The sequence below is a fragment of the Balearica regulorum genome, chromosome 24 (assembly GCF_011004875.1).
Source record: "Balearica regulorum gibbericeps isolate bBalReg1 chromosome 24, bBalReg1.pri, whole genome shotgun sequence".
Classification (NCBI taxonomy): domain Eukaryota; kingdom Metazoa; phylum Chordata; class Aves; order Gruiformes; family Gruidae; genus Balearica; species Balearica regulorum.
This window is the reverse complement of record NC_046207.1, coordinates 5,640,340-5,658,541: the sequence shown is the minus strand read 5'-3', so window position 1 is coordinate 5,658,541 and position 18,202 is coordinate 5,640,340. Positions and strand designations below refer to the sequence as shown.

The window sequence follows — 18,202 nt, the reverse complement described above, 5'->3', positions numbered from 1 at the left end:
TGATAATTAAGAGCCATATTTTTAAAGTTTCTTATTCCAAGAAAGAGTCCCTGTAAAAGCGCAGGCAAAGAGTAAAGAATAAAACCCACACACATTCTCAAAATGCCACAGAGACCTGCGCCTCCACTCTCAGGTCAGAGGGGATGCTCGGGTAATGAAATCACATCACCTTGAGCCACCAACTTCAAGACAGATTCTCTGCAAACACATTAATCTGCCTTGTGTCAAAGCCTTGCTCTTAGCATGCAGCACAAATGTCCACATAAAACTTGGGCCTATAGTATAGAATTTAGCCAATTTCTGCCATGTTAATTCCCCTGGGAGTCCCTGGATGCTAGCGCAGCCAGCCCCAAGTGTGCCATGTCGGTCTGGAGAGGAACAAAGTGGTGGTGTAAGCCTCAGCTTACTGTGGAGGTTGTAACAACTACGAATTTTGCTACGATTATCTTTAAAGTTTGTCTTTTGGGGAGTCTCAAAACCACTGTCACAAACTGCACAGGGGTTTATAATAGTTTATATTATAAACTAGTGAAACAGAAATCACTAGAAGTTGGACATTACTTTGTGAAAATGCTAATTTAAGACATTTCAATAAAATAACTCAGCCTAAAGCAGTGCAATTCAGGAACTATGCAACAGTCAAACTAGTTAGAGGTAGAGCTGCAGTTCAAAACCAAAAAACCACAGAAACTCATGGCTCTTCCACCAGGTGCTTACAGTCTAAAGCACACAATGGTCGTCACGTGAAGTTAATCACTTCTTTAATTAAAATTTCTTACCTTAACTTCTGTGGCCATTTTATCATTTGCAAATCCATCCACTGTTAGCTGAAGGAAAAAAATATTAACCAAGGGTGAGCTTTTAGCATTTCAAATATAACGGCTTAGTTTTGGTCATGTGTGTGAACAGGCCTTTTCTCACAGCCACACATACCTTTATTAGTCTGGATATTAAGAATCCACCTTGGTATCGATTATAAAGTTCCTCCCAATTGTCCCTTACAAATTTCCAAGCAGCTTTTCTTCCCTGCTTGCTGCCTCCAGCTACTCCACCAATAACAGATACCGTGTCCTGGGGACGTACCTCTTCCTGAAGATGAAAAAGTAGACAAATATTCAAGACTGTTTCAACAAATACAACACGTTGGCTTTATGCATTTCTACGCTGAATCTGCCAACGAGAGCTTTCCGCCTTCCCACTATTCCTCCTATTTTAGTGCATTATACACACACAGTGCTCTATCACCAAGTGCTCTGAACACACTTGTCCTTCTCACGAGGTAAGGAAGCGGCAGCTTCTCCAATGACTTACTGAAAGTGCAAAGGTGAGAACTTTTTGAATCAGTTCTGGTTGAGAGATGGCTCCAAGAACTCGTTCAATTCGGTTCTTCTCCTCCTGCATGTCTGCTTGCTTGTGAAGCTTCAAAGCCAAAGTGAATAATATTAGCGCCTGCTATTAAATGCCGAGTTCTTACCTAACACTGCCGAACTTGCTGTATATACTAGAGCAGCTAGATTAGTCCTCAAGCCTAATATGCGACAAATTGAACTTGTTCATGAATCATCCCGCAGCTATCCACGTTACGGACCTCGTTACATGTACATCAGCAGAAAGTGCCATTAGTAATAAACTGATCTTCACCACTGTTTATATAAGGTCAAGTAGGACCGTGCCTCCGAGTGATGAAAAATAATCCTACATTGAGAGATGCAGCAATCCACTAGGTGGCAATTTCCTACTGCACAGGGACCAGGGAGCACCACAACGAAGCCCTAGTGTTCACATCACACTGAGCTTGTCTGCAGATAAACTATGTCTTAGAGGAACTTGGAGGGTAGAATATTTAGCTTTTCGCTGCATAAGCTGGTGGTGTTAACAGAGTACGCACTCACCTTCAGCATAGTGTCTAAAGTAGTACTATCTCCGTGCTTCAAAATAGTTACATATACCTAAGATAGAGCATAAACAAGGAAGGTCCTTCAAAAACCACACTTTTAGAAACGCAACAATCAATTTCTATACATTTGGGTTAGATTTCAGACAAGTGAACAGATCTGGAAGATACCGGCACTGATCCTTTGTGTGTTTTAAGACTGGCTTTTAAAGGTGCATCAACTCCTTTACCTCTTCCTCAATTTCAGCATAATTTTGGTCATTTCAACCACAGCAAAACACCAGAACAAGAAATCTTTGTACCACACAACACCTAGCTAGTAAGCAATTCGCATACACCTGATCCATATTCACCATAGTTATACTTTGTGCTTTGCAGGGCCAAGCTGACACCCGCAGAGCTCTTCCACAATCCCTGCAGTTCACCACAGTACTTCTAAACCCGGAAGGTGTAGGCTAGTCACGGATGGATGTCAACGAATAGAAGTCAGCTCAGGTTCGGCACTGCACTTGAATAGTTTTCAAAACCCAAAAAGCAACACAACCTAGAGAGCAGTGTCATACTGCGGCAGTTAAATGTGGGTACAGCTAAGCTCATTAGTTATCACTAAGTATTTGCCACAACAGATGAGGCTTACTTGATTCAAGAAACACAGGGATGGTTGTACCATGCTCTCCAGTATCGTTTTCTTCATAACTGGACTTACCCAAGCTCCCACCACCTCTGCCAAAATCAGTTGGTCTCATACCTTGACACTGGTTTCCTCTAGCTTCCCTACTCTTGGAAATACAAGAGTTCAGCGTGTGCAGTGCTAAGCGAGTGGGGACAGTCTTTGGGGAACCAAAATTTACAATAACCTACAGGACTCCTCAGATCAGCTGACAGCATATGTTTTCCTTCCACATGGTCCTTAAATCGGCGTCGGGCTTCTTCTAATGTTGCCTTGTGCCCAGCTTTTCCTAGTTTGCCCAAGACCAGACCTCTCAGAAGGGCATCTAGATGACCTAGTGAGTGAGTAGGAGGGGAAAAAAAAAATAATTACTTGGAGATACAATTCAACAATTAAAATAATGAAGTGTTCTTCCACCTCAAGTAACTGGGGCAGAGCTGTATAACAATCCTTCCACATCCTTGAGGATACCTAAAGAAACTAGGCCTCTTCCCACTCTCCTTGGTGCCAACTGGAGAATGCATTCATTTTTTTTTAATTTTTTTTTGTTATGGCAAGAGGGTCAGGAGAAGATTATTCCAGACCAAACAAAACAGGCTAAGCTAAGTAACCTAAGTCAGTAATATTAACCATTTGCGTCTACAACAGGACTAACTAGGACAAGTAAACCTGCACATATGTGGCTTTCCATCCCTGTAGTCTTAATAAGTTTCATGCACTCCAATAGATGCAAAGCTAAGGCAGAGAATTTTTATCAATCGGTGACCAGGTAGGGAGAAGTTTTACCATTTTAACTTGTGCTTGATCCCAGAGGGTTGTTTTGGAGTTTTGTGTTTAAGTATAGAAATCACCGTGAATGCCTACTTCATAATTTCTTCTTCCTCCCTTCTCTCTCCTTTCACTAAATCTTGACATTTATTTACACAGTTTTCCAAAACCACTACTGGATTTCACAGCAGAAGTTTCCTACCCTCTCCAGGTTTGGGGTCCCATCCCAGTCTCTCCCCTATTGGTGAAAAGACATCTTTCACGAACACCTGGATTTCCTCATAGAAGTCTGTGTGGGACAGGAGAGTTGAGAGGATCCCCAGGTTACAGCTGAGGTCGCTCCACACAGTATAATTGGGCTCATTCACAAAAGCTTCCATGACTTTTAGAACCTCTACAGTGCTAATGATTCCAGCTCGGGCCTGGGAGAGGAAAAGACAGAGATTAATCTTACTTCCAAACAGAATTAAGACTTTTAATAACTCATCGCATTATTTTACATTCTTCCCTGTTCAGTTTGCACAGCCTGCATAAAAACCTCTATTTTTCTCCGTTGTGGGGTTCTGCCAAGATGAGTTAACACTAGTCAAAGCACCTTCGCTGTCTGCTCACGGTACACAATGCTTTTATACACAGGTAAGCACTTTACAAGGAGACAGCTATATAATTATAAGCACATTTTGCAAACAAGAAACAGACAAGGAGATTGAGTGACTTTACAAAATTGCAGCAATGCTGGCAAGAAAAAGCAAACCCCCAGAGTTATTCTCAGCTAGATACTACACCCACCAAAATCTTATTTTAACTAAAAACTGTAAAGATTTAGAGATTTAATTTTTGCTTTTCATTAAATTGAGAGTGTAAAACTGCAGAAGTAATTTTTCCTTCCTGCTTCCCGTGAACTAGTGCAAGTACCACCGCCTTTCCACCTCTGCCAGAAAAATTTTGTATTAACTGCTTCACAGCATCATCAAAACACTTCTGTGCTTAGTGCAGTTGATAATACCTACAGTCGGCATAGCCAACCAGGTTGCTCAGATTTCTGTTAATCTGAGACCAGACCAGTAATTTATGGTACCAGAGAAGAAGTGAAGCTGAATTTTTATTATCTAAGCTATATTCACCTACAATAAAAACATGATTAAAATGGAAAACAAAATAGGAGTCTAACAAATGTTTCTACGTGTATTATTTGCTCATTTTTTTTGCCCATTAGTCTTGCAGTATTTGGGAAATGACTCAGACTACAGTTTCAAACCCCTTCAACTAAGCTGTGACAAGAGTTACAAGCTTTGAAGCTGGAGAGGCAGGGTAGCAAACCCACATTTTTAAAAGTTACAGAAGTTACAGACAGACTGCTTCCATAGGGTTTAAGTCTTATAATACAAGTTAGAACTTGTCGAGCTAATTAATAGCTAGATGTATGCAGTAATCCCAAAGGCACTTTGCCTCCAGAAACTGAGAGTGACTCTTCAGCCACCGACTTCTGCAGTTACTGTAGCTCTCACTATCAGACAGAATAGCAAAGAGTTGCTTACCAGAGAGAAAAGATCGTTCTGCAAGCCAAGCCTGTCCACAGGGGGTAGGGAGAGGTCTTTGATCGCTGGTATTAAACTCTCCAGCATGTCAGGGCTATACTGAGTACGGTAAAACCCTACCGTTCCAAGGTTCAACTGAAATGCACCAAAAGAGTCAAAAATTAAAAGTAAGGAACAAATAAGGAAATTCTTTTTTTTTAGATTTTTGAACCACTAGAAATTCCTCAAAGCATCACAGCTCAGAGAATTTAGTCACCATAATTTAAATAAAAAGAAAAAACAAATTGTAAGTTAGGGAGAAAGACTTAAGATTTCAAAGAAGAAATGCTCACTAAGAGGTACAGAAGATGAGAGCGAGCTGACACAAAGAAACAGAGGCTAGAGTTAAAACTAGGAGCAAAGAGAAAAGAGAAACTTCTCTTCCAGGGGTAACTCCTAACTGAAGGAATGCATCGAGAACATAAAACGCAGGAGACTGCAGGTGCTAGAATCTTCACTTTTGTAACCTCTCTCTCACAACCTGTTTCATTCAATTTTGATAGAAAGAAACATTTTCTTAGGAAAGGAGAGCAAGCACCTCTGCCCAGCATAAAAGCAAGTCATGGTCAGTAAGCTTGATGAACTGCACTGGCTACACGCTGCTACCTACTAGCATTTTGGTGTAGGTGGTCAAATATTGCGGTTGGTTGAACAACAGTACCTAGCATAAACCAAAACCATTACTGAGCTCATCAGGAAGTCACGCCCTTTGCTGCCCCTATGATTTGGTCAGTCCAATCACCAGTCCTCAGGACTACAGCACCAAGTGAAAACCTCACAGACTGACAACCTTTGCAGCCAGCAGTTCCACAAATTCACCTTCGACTGAGCCAGCAGAAACATCTCATTTAGACAGGGCATTTTCAGAATTGGTCATTTCAGATTCAAGACCCATATCTGGGTCAGATTGGTCAATTCAGATTCAATCTTGGTGATTCAAGAGAATACGCAGGCCTGACAGCTGGAATGCCCATGTCAGTTAAACAGGAAGATTTGATTAATATTAAAAAAAAGAGACTAACCCTTAATGTTAATTTCCTGGAGCCGCCTCTCAGAGTATAGCTCCAGCTTAGAAACAATTACCCTATAACCTCAGTAGTTCATACAGCAACAGTCCCAGCCAGTTGCTGTCTTTCATTTTTTAAATTCAGTTTGACTGGTGCCTGCAGGAAACCGCAACAGTGAATTTTTTCACTTGCAGATTTGTACTTCTCTGGCAATAGCCAGTAGAAAACCTTCACACTAATGAAAGATAAACAGGACTATTTTTGCTCGGGACGGACTTTAACTAAACTGTGGTTGCCATGGGATACCAAGAAAGCCACCACATTTCAACTCAAAAGCTGCCTCTAATTGCACACTGTTTTTCCGGGCTTGGACTCCTGAAAGGTTCAAGTTTACATTGTCTAGACTCCTCTTGGAAGGCAAAGGACTACACTAAGCAAGCATTATAAAGAGGAGCCAACGTTCAATAGCAGCACAGAGGCCCCTCCATAAGAAATACAAGATTGCAAAGGGAAGGAAAAAAAAGAAAAAGAAAAAAGAGAAGAGGAAAACGAAATGCAAGGGAACATTACAGCGACAATCAAACTTATTCCCGGTAATATGTTCTCCTTTGTGACAACTCACCTTCACCCACTGGTCTGGTTTGATGTCTTTCAAAACCAAGGTGAGCTCTGGTTTGTCCATCAATATTTGGATTTTGGCACAGGTGGGGTCATCACTTGTACAAATACTTATGGGGACCATCCACATGGGGAAATCCTCCCCTGAAAGAAGAAACAATATAAAGGAAGGCCTAAGGAATAAAAAAGTATGCACTCAACACTGGGAAACTCTGCCTGATGTTTAAACAAGTTTCTGCAGCAGTTTAAGCAAGCTACTTTGATTTGAATCTGACAAGGCACAAATCTGAAGGAAAACAGCAGTTCAAGAGGTAAAAACCAAGAATCCCTAAATCACCTTTCAAGCCAAACATTTTAATTTCTAGAAGCATGGAAGATGGGTGCAATCTGTATCTTAAGATAGAGCTGGCTTCCACATGAGGCATTTTTATTTCAGTGGCACTATAAAACCAGCAGCTTACAGAGCTCCTCAGATGGCAGCACTGGCCTAAACCAGGCATCAGAAAAGAATGAATGAAAACTGAACCAAAGGCTGCAGATGAATGCTGTTCTCCATGCAAGGAGGACGTGGAAACCACATGTGTGAGAGTGTTCAACCTTAGATTTTTCTAAAGTTTTAACAAATACTTAGACACCTGAATCCAAGCAGAGCACCTGCCTGCTCTGCAGTGCAGCTGTTTCATCTCTCAACGTTGCTGCCATTGCATGAAAAGCAACAAATACTCCATTCCTACTCTTAGTACTCATCTTACCAGTATAGGGTCCACTGGCACAGAATTTCTTCTGGACTAACTTCAACACCTTGTCATCTTCTTGCTGAGGGGAAAAAAAAAAATGAAAAGAAAAAGAGAGAAAGGAATTATCAGAACATCTAATCTCAGCTTCTGTATATCACAATACATTCATGTGCCCTGTGTTAAACAGAATAACTTGTATTTGCCTCCAGAAAAAGGAACTACCTCAAGAATCATTCCAGCACATTAATCACTGTTACTGTTAAAACACACATGCCCTATTTCTCATTTGAATTTGTTGTCTGACTTCAGCTTCCAGTCAGTAATCTTCACTCACCCTGCAATCTTGTAGAATAAGCATAATTGAACTGGAGTGAAAAGCAAAACATGTGGCAAGGGGAGCTAAGTCAGATATTCCCTCCCCCCAACACACGTTTCGCACACAAAGAGCGAGCGAGCTATGTCAGCAAACTCCAAGCACATGATCTAGAGCGCTTGTGGAATAACTCCGTATCACTTTGCACTAGGTTCCTCAAGTGGGCTGCACTTCCCCTCCCTTCAGAAACAGAACTGTCACTAAGCAACCCACTGCACTGCCTCCTGATCAAAGAGAAGGTTTTAAATAATTGGATACTACTAAATTTGATCCTAAACCACATTTAAAGGCAAAACTCTTGATCTGAAGTTCTGAAAAATGCAAAATTATATTTACCTGTTCAGCCTCCACATAAATGAGCGGAAATCCCATTTGCTTGGTCCATGTATTCATCACAGCAGCAATAGGTTTACCACTAGCTTTTTCCAGGCTTTCCCAGAGGTCCTCTGCAGAAGAGAAGTCTGACTAAGCACTCCCGGAGTCTTCACACATCAGACATTATTAAGGACACTATATAGGCACTGGAGGGTGGGAGGCTGTATTATCACTCCAGTTTGCCCTTCATGTTTTGGGTTGTGTTTTTATCAACTCATAATAGATGATAGGCAAGAAAAAATAAATAGTTTAAACCACTCATGGGGGAGAGAGGGAAGAAGAAAGCTTCTTTTTACTAAAAAAATGCAATCAATACACATTGTGATAAAGTGTAATAAAAGTGAGCATTAAATATTCAAAATGGTAAATATAAGAATCTTTTCCTTCAGTTTTTCATATATTACGCCCAAAGAGCTGACCAAACATGGATTGGTTTTAGCTGCTAGAGCATTATGTTCCACTTCCACATTTATGCCTAATATACAAAAAACGTTTAAGTAAAGAAAGCGCTGTGAGATGTTATACAAGACTTTGAAGTGTTTAATCACACATGCAATCAATACTGCAAAAGGAAGCTTGCAAAAGGCTTACAGGGCAAATCAACATACTCTATTTCTAAATTAGATTACCACGCAGATGTGGTTATCAACGGTAAATGCGGACCTTTCAGATTACCTCAGCCGCATACTCCTGAGATAGAGAACCCCTACAGGATCTTGAATTCAGGCTGTGCAGGGGACACATTGCATGAAATGGGAAAAAAGCTGATTATTTCCTTGCATTTCCGTCATCTCAGGTGGAAAAAACAGCTGTTTAAGAATCCATCGCTTCAGCACTAAAAATTCTGTCTCCAGAAATCACTCTTCTTAAGCATATAACAACCACCCATTACCTGTAGCGGCATTCTTCTGCTGGAACTTCGTTAAATATAAATTCATTCCTTTCCGAAAGTCCTGGGAACATAAAATTGAACATGTAATGTGTCCTGGTTTCAGCTGGGATAGAGTTAATTTTCTTCCTAGCAGCGGGTATAGAGCTGTGTTTTGGATTTAGGATGAGAATAACGTTGATAACACACTGATGTTTTGGTTGTTGCTGGGCAATGTTTACACCAAGTCAAGGACTTTTCAGCTTCTCACCCTGCCCAGCAGGGAGGCTCGGGGTGCAACAGAAGCTGGCAGGGGACACGGCCAGGACAGCTGACCCTGACTGGCCAAAGGGATATTCCATACCATATGGTGTCATGCTCAGTATAGAACTGGGGGGAAGCTGGCCAGGGGCTGGACCACAGCTTGGGAACTGGCTGGGCATCGGTGGTCAGCAGGTGGTGAGCAATTGTGCTGTGCATCACTTGTTTTGTATATTCTTTTATCATCACCATTGTTGTTATTCTCTCCCTTTTCTGTCCTATTCAACTGCCCTTATCTCAACCCACAAGTTTTACCTTTTTTTTCTTTTCAGTTCTCTCCCCCATCCTCCTGGGGGAACAGAGTGAGCAAACGCTCTGTGGTTGTTTTAGCTGCTGGCCGGGTTAGACCACGACAAATGGCACCAGAACGGAGTCCCTTCTAGCCTCCCTCCGAGCTGCATTTATATTCAAGAATCGGCCAAGGAATCTTAGGATCAGTACATACATCTGTAACTCCTTCCATATTTTCCCACTATCTTATTTCTCCTAGGTGAGTTCAAATAGATCCCAAGTACAAATTGGAGAAAAGTTTTCAAAATACAGACTAAGCAGATTTATTATTATTTTTTAATTCTATTTTTAACTGTAAAAAGATTTGACAATCTACATTTGGCTTTTTAACAACAATCTTTTTACCTCATCACCAATGTAGTCATGTAGCATTCGGATTACAGATGCTCCCTTGCTGTAAGAAATAGCATCGAATATTTCATCTACTTCAGATGGATGGCCAACACTAACCTATAGTAAACAGGATAATTAAGAGTGAGAACAATTTTGACTGCCATAAAATATTGTGATTTTGCTTGTTCTAGTGTTTAAGGAGCTGACTTCTCACTGAAGAAAGCGCACGTGTATCCATCACTAAATTGTCTTAGTGGAATCTCTGCACCCAGTCAATTAAACTTATTCACATATGGCTGGGTTAGGATTGGTTTACAGGTTAAACATAGTTTAACTAAGCTTTTGGTATTTAATCAAATAGACTTGGGGATCTTGCTTCAATCCTTTGGTTCAACACTTACCCAAAAGGAAAAAAAAAAAACAAACCAAAAAAACCAACAAAAAACCCCAACAAAACAAAACAGTGGAAGTTGTTTAATTCTGGGACAGTGAACAATACATACTCAGGAAATGCACTCAGTGAGTAAGTCACTCTAAAATGACCCGTCGTACAAAGCAAGGTCGTCTCCCAACATCTATTACATCAAACATGGCCTAAGCCACCTGAAAACTCGTCCTTGGTGATCTCTAGGAATTAGAAGGGAGTCTTCTTTTAGCACAGCTCCCAGTTTTGCTGTAATTTAGCTTGCTGCTAATTACTGCCTTCTCTTCATCACCAAACTGCTGCCTTGTTTCCAAAGCAGCAAGCCTAGCTAGATCCTACTTATTTCAAGACTGTCTGCATCACGCTCACAGTTCTGGGAGTACAACACAGAAACACCTATGGTGCCCTCAGAGGGAAACCAGTACAAGCCCAGCAAAGTTGTAGCTTGGGCTCTGGGCTATGCTGCACTTTGGTTTATGTTGTTGAGCACCCGAGTAAGTCAGTAGCTACTGCACTGTGCTCAAGGGCCAGAAAACCACTCACTTTGATGAGAAACCAAACCCAACCACACATAACGATGAGTTTTGATCACAACTTTGCCATTTCAAGTCAGTAGAGCAGAAAATCTCTAGAAGAAGGCATCTTCACACCCTCAAACCTCACTTCTGAAATACTAACTCAAGCAGAGGAACATCCACAAAGTGTAAATGCAACCTTAGATTTTCCTTTGCATCGTGAATGCCTGCAAAGTTCCTTTTCTTCTTAATAGGAAAAAAAAAGCTTACATGCAGCTGACAAGAAAAAAAAAAAAAGGGGGGAGACAATCAATGGCAAAGACAGAACTTACTTCAATAGGGTGACTGTTGTCTAAGGCATCAAGCTCTTGAGCTCGTGTGTAATCAGCAGAAACAAACTGAGTCCAGATATCGTACTCTGGGAAACAGTGATCTACACATAGGTACTCAATCCAGGAGGCGAATCCTTCATTCAGCCAGAGATGGGTCCACCATTCCTGGAAAGATAAGGAGACAGAATAAAGAACAAAATTCCAAGAGCTTCATTTAATCAACAAGAAGTTTCAAGGAAAGATAAGCTGTTAATGGCCTGGTTTAATACAAATCAGAGAAATAAGTAACACTTGTAAGCACAAATTCCTCTCTATAAAGAAGTTGTCAGCCCAAGAAGAGTAATCAGCACCCAGTAACTTGCCTTCCCCTCTGTCTTAAGTTTTAGAAACTCTGCATGGAGGAGAACTGCATCAGGTACAAATGAAATTCCTGGAGACTAGACTAGAGGTCAGAGCAGAGCTGCCGAGGGAACAGCGAAGACGTTAGCTAGACTAGGGAAGAGTCGGCGACGTGCATGGTTCAGTAAAGCACCAGATTTGTGGGCAACACAATGACAATGTCTTTTTCAAACTGAATAGCAGCAGCAGCAGACCGATTTTGTTTGTGTTTGGTTTTTTTTGCAAAAGAGTATGCTTACATAAAGAAGAAAACCTGGAATTTGAAAAACTGTTCTAGACGACGGAAACCTGAAATCTAGTAAACAGTTAAAAGTTGTTTCTCACCACCCAAAGTTGGGCTTTGTTTTTTTTAAGATAAGAATGTTACACTGACATTTTCAAATTCTTCCCTTCATTTCTAATATTTAACCGAAGTAGGCAAGATAAGGAAGCAAGCTACGGATGCTGAGGAAGAAAACACCCTTTTCCATAACTGCACCTACCAACCATTCTTTAAATGTAAATGGGGAGGTTAACTCAGATGAGCATGGCTGTGATGATATGGACCGTTAAGTAAAAGAAACCGAACAGGATGTAGAATCAGCCCAGTAAGCCATTCTACAAAGAACTAGTGCTTCTACTATGAATGAAACATTTACCCCAGGGAGGGTGGAATTTCAATAAGGAAAGCTGTTACTGAAACTCTACACAGATAAGCCCCGCTTTATTTTTAGAGTGGAGACTATCCAATTTTCTTTTACATTTCTGATCGCATCTGTTTCCAAGTCAAGGTTCCAATACACACAGATTGGTGCCAAAGGATTAATGCAACTGCAAAACAGATTCCTGGGCAATTAGGTTGGACTTCTAAATCTTTTCACCTCTCTGTTTTTCTCCTTATCGTACTGGAACCTAACTGCTCACAAATCTATTTCTTCCCCTGGAAGTATTCTGATTTCATATATTTTTGCTACAGAAGATCTGGCATATTGTGCTGGCCAATAAGATCTTGTACTGGGAAACTAAACCAGTGATGCTGCTGAAGGTTTTGGATGTGCTGTATGCACCTCAGATTAGAGAGGAGAAAAAGCTGACTTTCTGGAAATTGAGAAGTAACACTGGAATGTCTTTTCATATTCCACAGTTGCATCACAGAATATAAAATGAGAAAAAATTCTTCAAGAAAAATTTTTGAAAACCTAGAGCTTCAAAAGGAAAATAAAAAGCTAATTTGATATAAATTCTAGAGATTCTTGTAAATGATACTTTCTCAAGCTTACTGCCACAGTTCTCAATGGTCAGAAGGACCACAAACGGTTCGGGGGTCACTAATGGTCCCCAAGGCACTTGCTGGCACCCTACAGTGGTGTCTAGTCACATGATGCTGGCTCTCCTTGCTTCCAGCTGCTCAACTGTACTAAAAGCTAAAAATATATTACTTCAATATTACTTTTCCATTTGAGTATTGTGTTGCTCTCACATGGAAGCTACCTGTGCTACCACAAACAGGAACGGACACAGTTGACTAGATTTTAAGAGGCACGGCGCTGTAGAAAAGTTCGACAAACTTGCTTAGTGTTATAATTAATATTTATACCAAGCTCTTCCCTCCATCCACTCACACTTCATTTAAGCAGCCTAAAAGCCAGAACAATGCAGATCTGGGGCTCCAGAAGCCATGCTTTTTTATGAAACTCGTTTCTTACAACACAAGAAACTTCCTAACTCAGGAAATACTTGGATTCATGCATCTGTTTGCAGGGTTTAGGGAAAAGGAATGTCAGATCTAATTAACAGAGTAAGCTGAAGCCATTTTTTAGGAGCAGAAGCTCTGACAGATACCGGTTTCAGTTTTTAGCACTAAATGGAATTTATTTACAGATTTCAGTCTTGCTGTCTCAGGTATGCTTTTATTCCCATCAACATGACTCCAACATCAAACCATTCAGTCAGACAGCTCCTCATATATCCCGAGTAATTCACATGAGTTACTACTGAGCAACTCTTCAGCTACTGGACTAGAACAATTTGCAATGCTGAGCTGGTACTGCTATGCCTGCTTGGTATGAAAGCCTGATGAGTGAATCATGCCTACCTGAAAGGAAAACAGTGGATTCTTGCTCCTAAGTAACCTGACTGGCCAAAATGATTTCCATGGAACACCTGCTCAACTCTAACTAGGACTATACTCAAACAATTGAACGCTACTTCACATAGAAAAGATCTAGGAATACTTTTAAAGAACACGCTAGTAAAGAAGAAAGTGGTAATAAAGTGCTACCTGAATTTTTTTTTTATTTTATTTTAAAGATACCATGCCTGCTATTAAGGGGCACTAGAACACACACATGATACGAAGCACATGTCAAAGAAAAACAGAAGAACTTGTAACTGTTAGATACCATGGTCACAAGGTTTCCAAACCACTGATGAGCAAGTTCATGTCCTACAACCAGAGCAACCCACTGGCGAGATGAAGAACAGGAATTTTTGGGGTCAATGAGCAATGCAGTCTCCCTGTATTTAAGAGAGAAAGATAACTGAACAGAGTGGTACATGCCTAGGGAAAAAACACAATCAAAAGTAGGTTAAATTACCTAAGCAAGCTAAAACGTGACCAGTACAACTGAAAAAACCAAAAGCTATTTCAGTTTAGACATTAAATTATTTTGGTAAGTTCCACAGTGGTTGGAATGCTTTGGAACAATAATTCCTTATGGCATGCAAGAAGATAAGTGCAAAAACTCAGGCAGGAACAGAAAGTTTATCCTTTATTTATAAAATAGCTCACCTACATAATCTAGGAACCTTAACTGTAACTCCCTTTGCACTGCATGATATATGCACAGCAAGTCTTCTCTGCCTCCCCCATCCCCAAAGGAATTCCAACTCTTCCAAGTGCACAACCAGCCGTGTTACACTCGCCACTGCAGAAGCACAAGATTCTCCACACAGGGCACACGTGCACACACACATACACACGCAAGTGCTCCCTAGGGCAGGCACACAACCTTCTGCTATAAACACCCCCATCATGATCAGGACTTAGTGGGTCAGTCCAAGACTTCTGGACTGCTGCAACCCAAAGGGGGAAAACGTGCATCTCAAAACATAGATGGTGCCTGCAGGTTATGCCAGCCTTCTGTCCCCAAAGGGATAAAGCAAGCGTGCCAAACTGACCATAAAGGGACAGGTGAAATTAACAGCACAATTAAGAAAGGCTTCCAAAAATTCTACTCATCCAGGACAAATATTTTTTTTTCCCCACAGGGAGTAAAATACCAGATTTTATCAGAATTGTGATAAGCAGACAAGTAGAGTTTAAACCTGGGCTCAAATTTCCATTTCAATTTTTTAAGGCCAAATTAAAAGCTTAGCAGAAGAAATTCAAACCATTTCAGGATTTAAAGTCTAAAGCTTACAAGACCAATGTTGTACAAAAAGAAGGAAAATAATTCTAACAATGAGCACAGATAATGTAATAATATCAAGCAAAAGTACAAAAGCTTGATCAGGTGAACAAAAAAAAAACTGAAAAGGAAGGCAAGTTAATATTTTTTATTTATTCGTATCCACATGGTTATACTGTGGTTGCTAAATTTACCAACTTGCCTACAACATAAAATAAGAAACTCTTCCAGCTGTGTCAGTAAGTATGTAACTTTTACATACTTAAAACTTTTACATACAAACTTTTTGGGGAAAAAGCGGCCAAGAAAGCTCTCTTGTAGAACAGGCAGTGCTGCCAGACACTTAAAAATCTCACACCCTTGGACAGTAGTTGTAATAGCTCATTCTTGCCTTCCTAAGCCTTGTACAATAATGCACGCTGCTGCAGAAGTCAAAATTATCCAAACTGAAGCAAGAGTTGAAGGTATTTACTCAGTCTTATTTGGGATGATACCCAATAATTACAGCTCCCTAAAACTAATCCAATTACTTCCAAGAATTAGTGAACAAAGAGGGGGAAAGACAGTATTTTAACAGCATACCTATAAGTAACAAGGCCCCAGTTCTCCATGGCACCTTTATAAAATAAATACAAAGGTTTATTGATATTGATACACACCTCTTCCTAAATGTTTAAAATTCAAATAAAACACAGTTCATCAATAAAGTGAGTTACTTTACCAGCAGCAAAGTCTGCAATAGCTATGAGATCAATTTTAGGAAGAGGGTAAGGAACATTGAAGTAGTCCTTATAAAAAGGCAGAGTTTTAGCAGCAACCTGTAAGAAACAACAGGAGAAATGTTATGTTAACTTGGAAAAATTAGTGAAACTTGAAAATTTATGCCTGAAACTAGCCTAAGAAAGCAGCATACATGAGATTTCTTCCAGAAGTCCCATTCCCAGCTTCCAGAGCACAATGGTTTGGAAGACTCCCATCCTCTTTTTCTCCCAGGCTGCAGCCTACCCTTCAGTACTTCCCGTCGTCTCACCAAATCAGAACTGAATTAAACCGTATGTTTTCATCATTATGGACATTAGCTTGTCCACAACTGAAATTCTGTTTAATATCAAGCCCAGTCTCTCCAAGCCATTAAAGTGAAAAACCACCCTCATGAGCTTTGCATGGAATTAGGTGATGAACAGAGGAGAGCGCTATGTCCAGCCTGTCAGAGATTGCTACAGCGATAACGAAGTCACTGTGGGTACATTTACCTCTAATGCAAACTTTCCTTGTTCCGCTTTGCCAACAGGCGTGTAAACACGCACTAAGACGCCATCAAGGGACCTGGCCTCTACGAAGTCATACTCTCCCACCACAAACGCTACAAGATACGTTGACATTATAGGGGTGCGAGCAAACTTCACCTCCACCAGATTTTCATCATCTGGGTACGGCTTCCGGTCGATGACATTCTTTCAACATGAAAGGGAATCAGTTAGTTTCATGGAAGTGAAACTGGATTACACAATACATTTGACTAACTATTCCATCACTATGAGTCATGCACTTAAAATAAAAGGACTACTTTTATGATTTTAAAATACAGACCACAGTGTAGTTCCCCTCCAAACTAAAAATGCCCTCTCACACATGGAGAGGTACTTTTATAATATGTAAGTTCTACTCCATACTGAGCATATCAGCTATCAGCTGCTGTCCTTTAAAGAGAGTATTACCCAGATCCCAACAAGGCATCGGGCTTTCACTTCAAATTCTGAAACAGAAACCGTAACCATGTGGTCAGTGGGCAAGGCAAGACTTTACAGGTAACTATGAAAGTCAGATACTGGGATTAAAAAAGTCTATTTTTAAACTGACTTGCTCTACTCCAACAACATAATCTAGAAATACATGCACCATATTTAAAGGAGCAACCTGAAAATGCCCACTTGTATTTGTGACAGAAGTACTTCTACTTGTACATTTTATCCCAGTTCCTAGTCAGAAATTCTCTAGAGCAGAAAACATGCTTATTTATCTCAAGTGCTTATGTAGCTATAACAGCTATACAAACACACAAAGGCTTAGTTTTTTTCCAGTCACTCTTAATCAAGCAGCACGTGGCTTGACATATGCTAAGACTTTATTTTTTTTAAGCCACCACCACTGTGGTTTGTACAACCTGTTTAGGTTTTGTGCTAGCATCTGACATCACACTAGCACCTTTTTAAAAGCGCTCTCAATTTTTTTACTGCTTAGTAATAGCTAGCAAGACAACCTATATTCCTAATTCTGTCTGTTAAACACTATTTAACTATCAAATAATCAGCTGCCATTATTACAGCTTTATTTAAAGCACTGTTTACTTGCACATCAAGAACTTACCATATTTGACAGAGCTACTCTGTCTTTAGGAACCACCAAAGAAATATCAAATGTTGCCTTAATAGCAGGCTCATCCCAGCAAGGGAAAGCTCTGCGAGCATCAGTAGCCTGAAGGAAATAAGAGCATTAAACAAATAAATCACAAGAGATTGTGGCGATAAAACACACACAAAAATTCAGCATATTTTACAGGCAAGATGTTGGGTGAGTGATGGCCAGTCATTGGTGTAAAGTCTCATCATAGACACTCTTGACCTCTGTCTTAGAGCATTTTATTCTTTCTTATTTCACTTGGTTTAAAAAAAAAAAAAAAAGCAGCTGAAAAGCACTCTGTGCTCCAATGGAATTCTACAGTCTGAGCAAAATTTAGCAGAGTCATGACAGGAGCAAAGCTCAGTCATGTGAAAGCAGAGAGGGCACCCAGGCGTTCACAGACCGTACACACAAGACCACCTATTTATATTCCATCAGTAGACTGCACCCAAGAAATGTTCTATTTGTACAAGGTAAGTACTCCATGTTTTTATGTAACCAGGCAGATAACTATGAAATTACAATATGGTATAAAATTCTGTCATTATGTCCAGGGTTTATGTAATACTTGAGACACAATCTGGCTCGCATTTTGGATGTCATTAAGCTACTGAGATAAAGACAGAGTGTCCTATTAAAAAAATTAATATACTTCATAAAGGAAAGCTATATAGAGGTATTTGGACATATCTAAATAAATAGCTATTCTTAAACATTGCAGCTATTGTATATATACGATGCATCACACATCAGCCTGATCGTTGGCAGGGGAATTTGCCAAATCTGGAGTTTGTTGACCTTGAAGTCACAATATAAAGGCTGCTTTTAGTATTACGCATCCACACTAAGAGCAAGAAGCAAAAAAAATAGAGATTTTTGAAATTTACCCGGAGGGTATAGCTAACGCTAGG

General features: G+C 40.2%; 1 protein-coding gene across 1 annotated transcript in view; it reads right to left on the bottom strand.

Annotated features, from left to right (window-relative positions):
• NPEPPS (aminopeptidase puromycin sensitive) overlaps positions 1–18,202 on the bottom strand; it is a 39,918-nt gene that overhangs the window by 2,428 nt on the left and 19,288 nt on the right. The window contains exons 5-22 of the mRNA XM_075775174.1: positions 17,259–17,366; positions 16,145–16,345; positions 15,613–15,709; positions 15,474–15,507; positions 13,884–13,998; positions 11,104–11,268; positions 9,845–9,949; positions 8,912–8,972; positions 7,981–8,090; positions 7,287–7,350; positions 6,539–6,678; positions 4,871–5,005; positions 3,535–3,754; positions 2,756–2,898; positions 1,893–1,949; positions 1,312–1,419; positions 934–1,089; positions 780–827 (exon numbers count right to left, since the gene is read on the bottom strand). Of these exons, the coding sequence (XP_075631289.1) occupies positions 780–827; positions 934–1,089; positions 1,312–1,419; positions 1,893–1,949; positions 2,756–2,898; positions 3,535–3,754; positions 4,871–5,005; positions 6,539–6,678; positions 7,287–7,350; positions 7,981–8,090; positions 8,912–8,972; positions 9,845–9,949; positions 11,104–11,268; positions 13,884–13,998; positions 15,474–15,507; positions 15,613–15,709; positions 16,145–16,345; positions 17,259–17,366 (2,067 nt within the window). The remainder of the gene's footprint in view (positions 1–779; positions 828–933; positions 1,090–1,311; positions 1,420–1,892; positions 1,950–2,755; positions 2,899–3,534; positions 3,755–4,870; positions 5,006–6,538; positions 6,679–7,286; positions 7,351–7,980; positions 8,091–8,911; positions 8,973–9,844; positions 9,950–11,103; positions 11,269–13,883; positions 13,999–15,473; positions 15,508–15,612; positions 15,710–16,144; positions 16,346–17,258; positions 17,367–18,202) is intronic.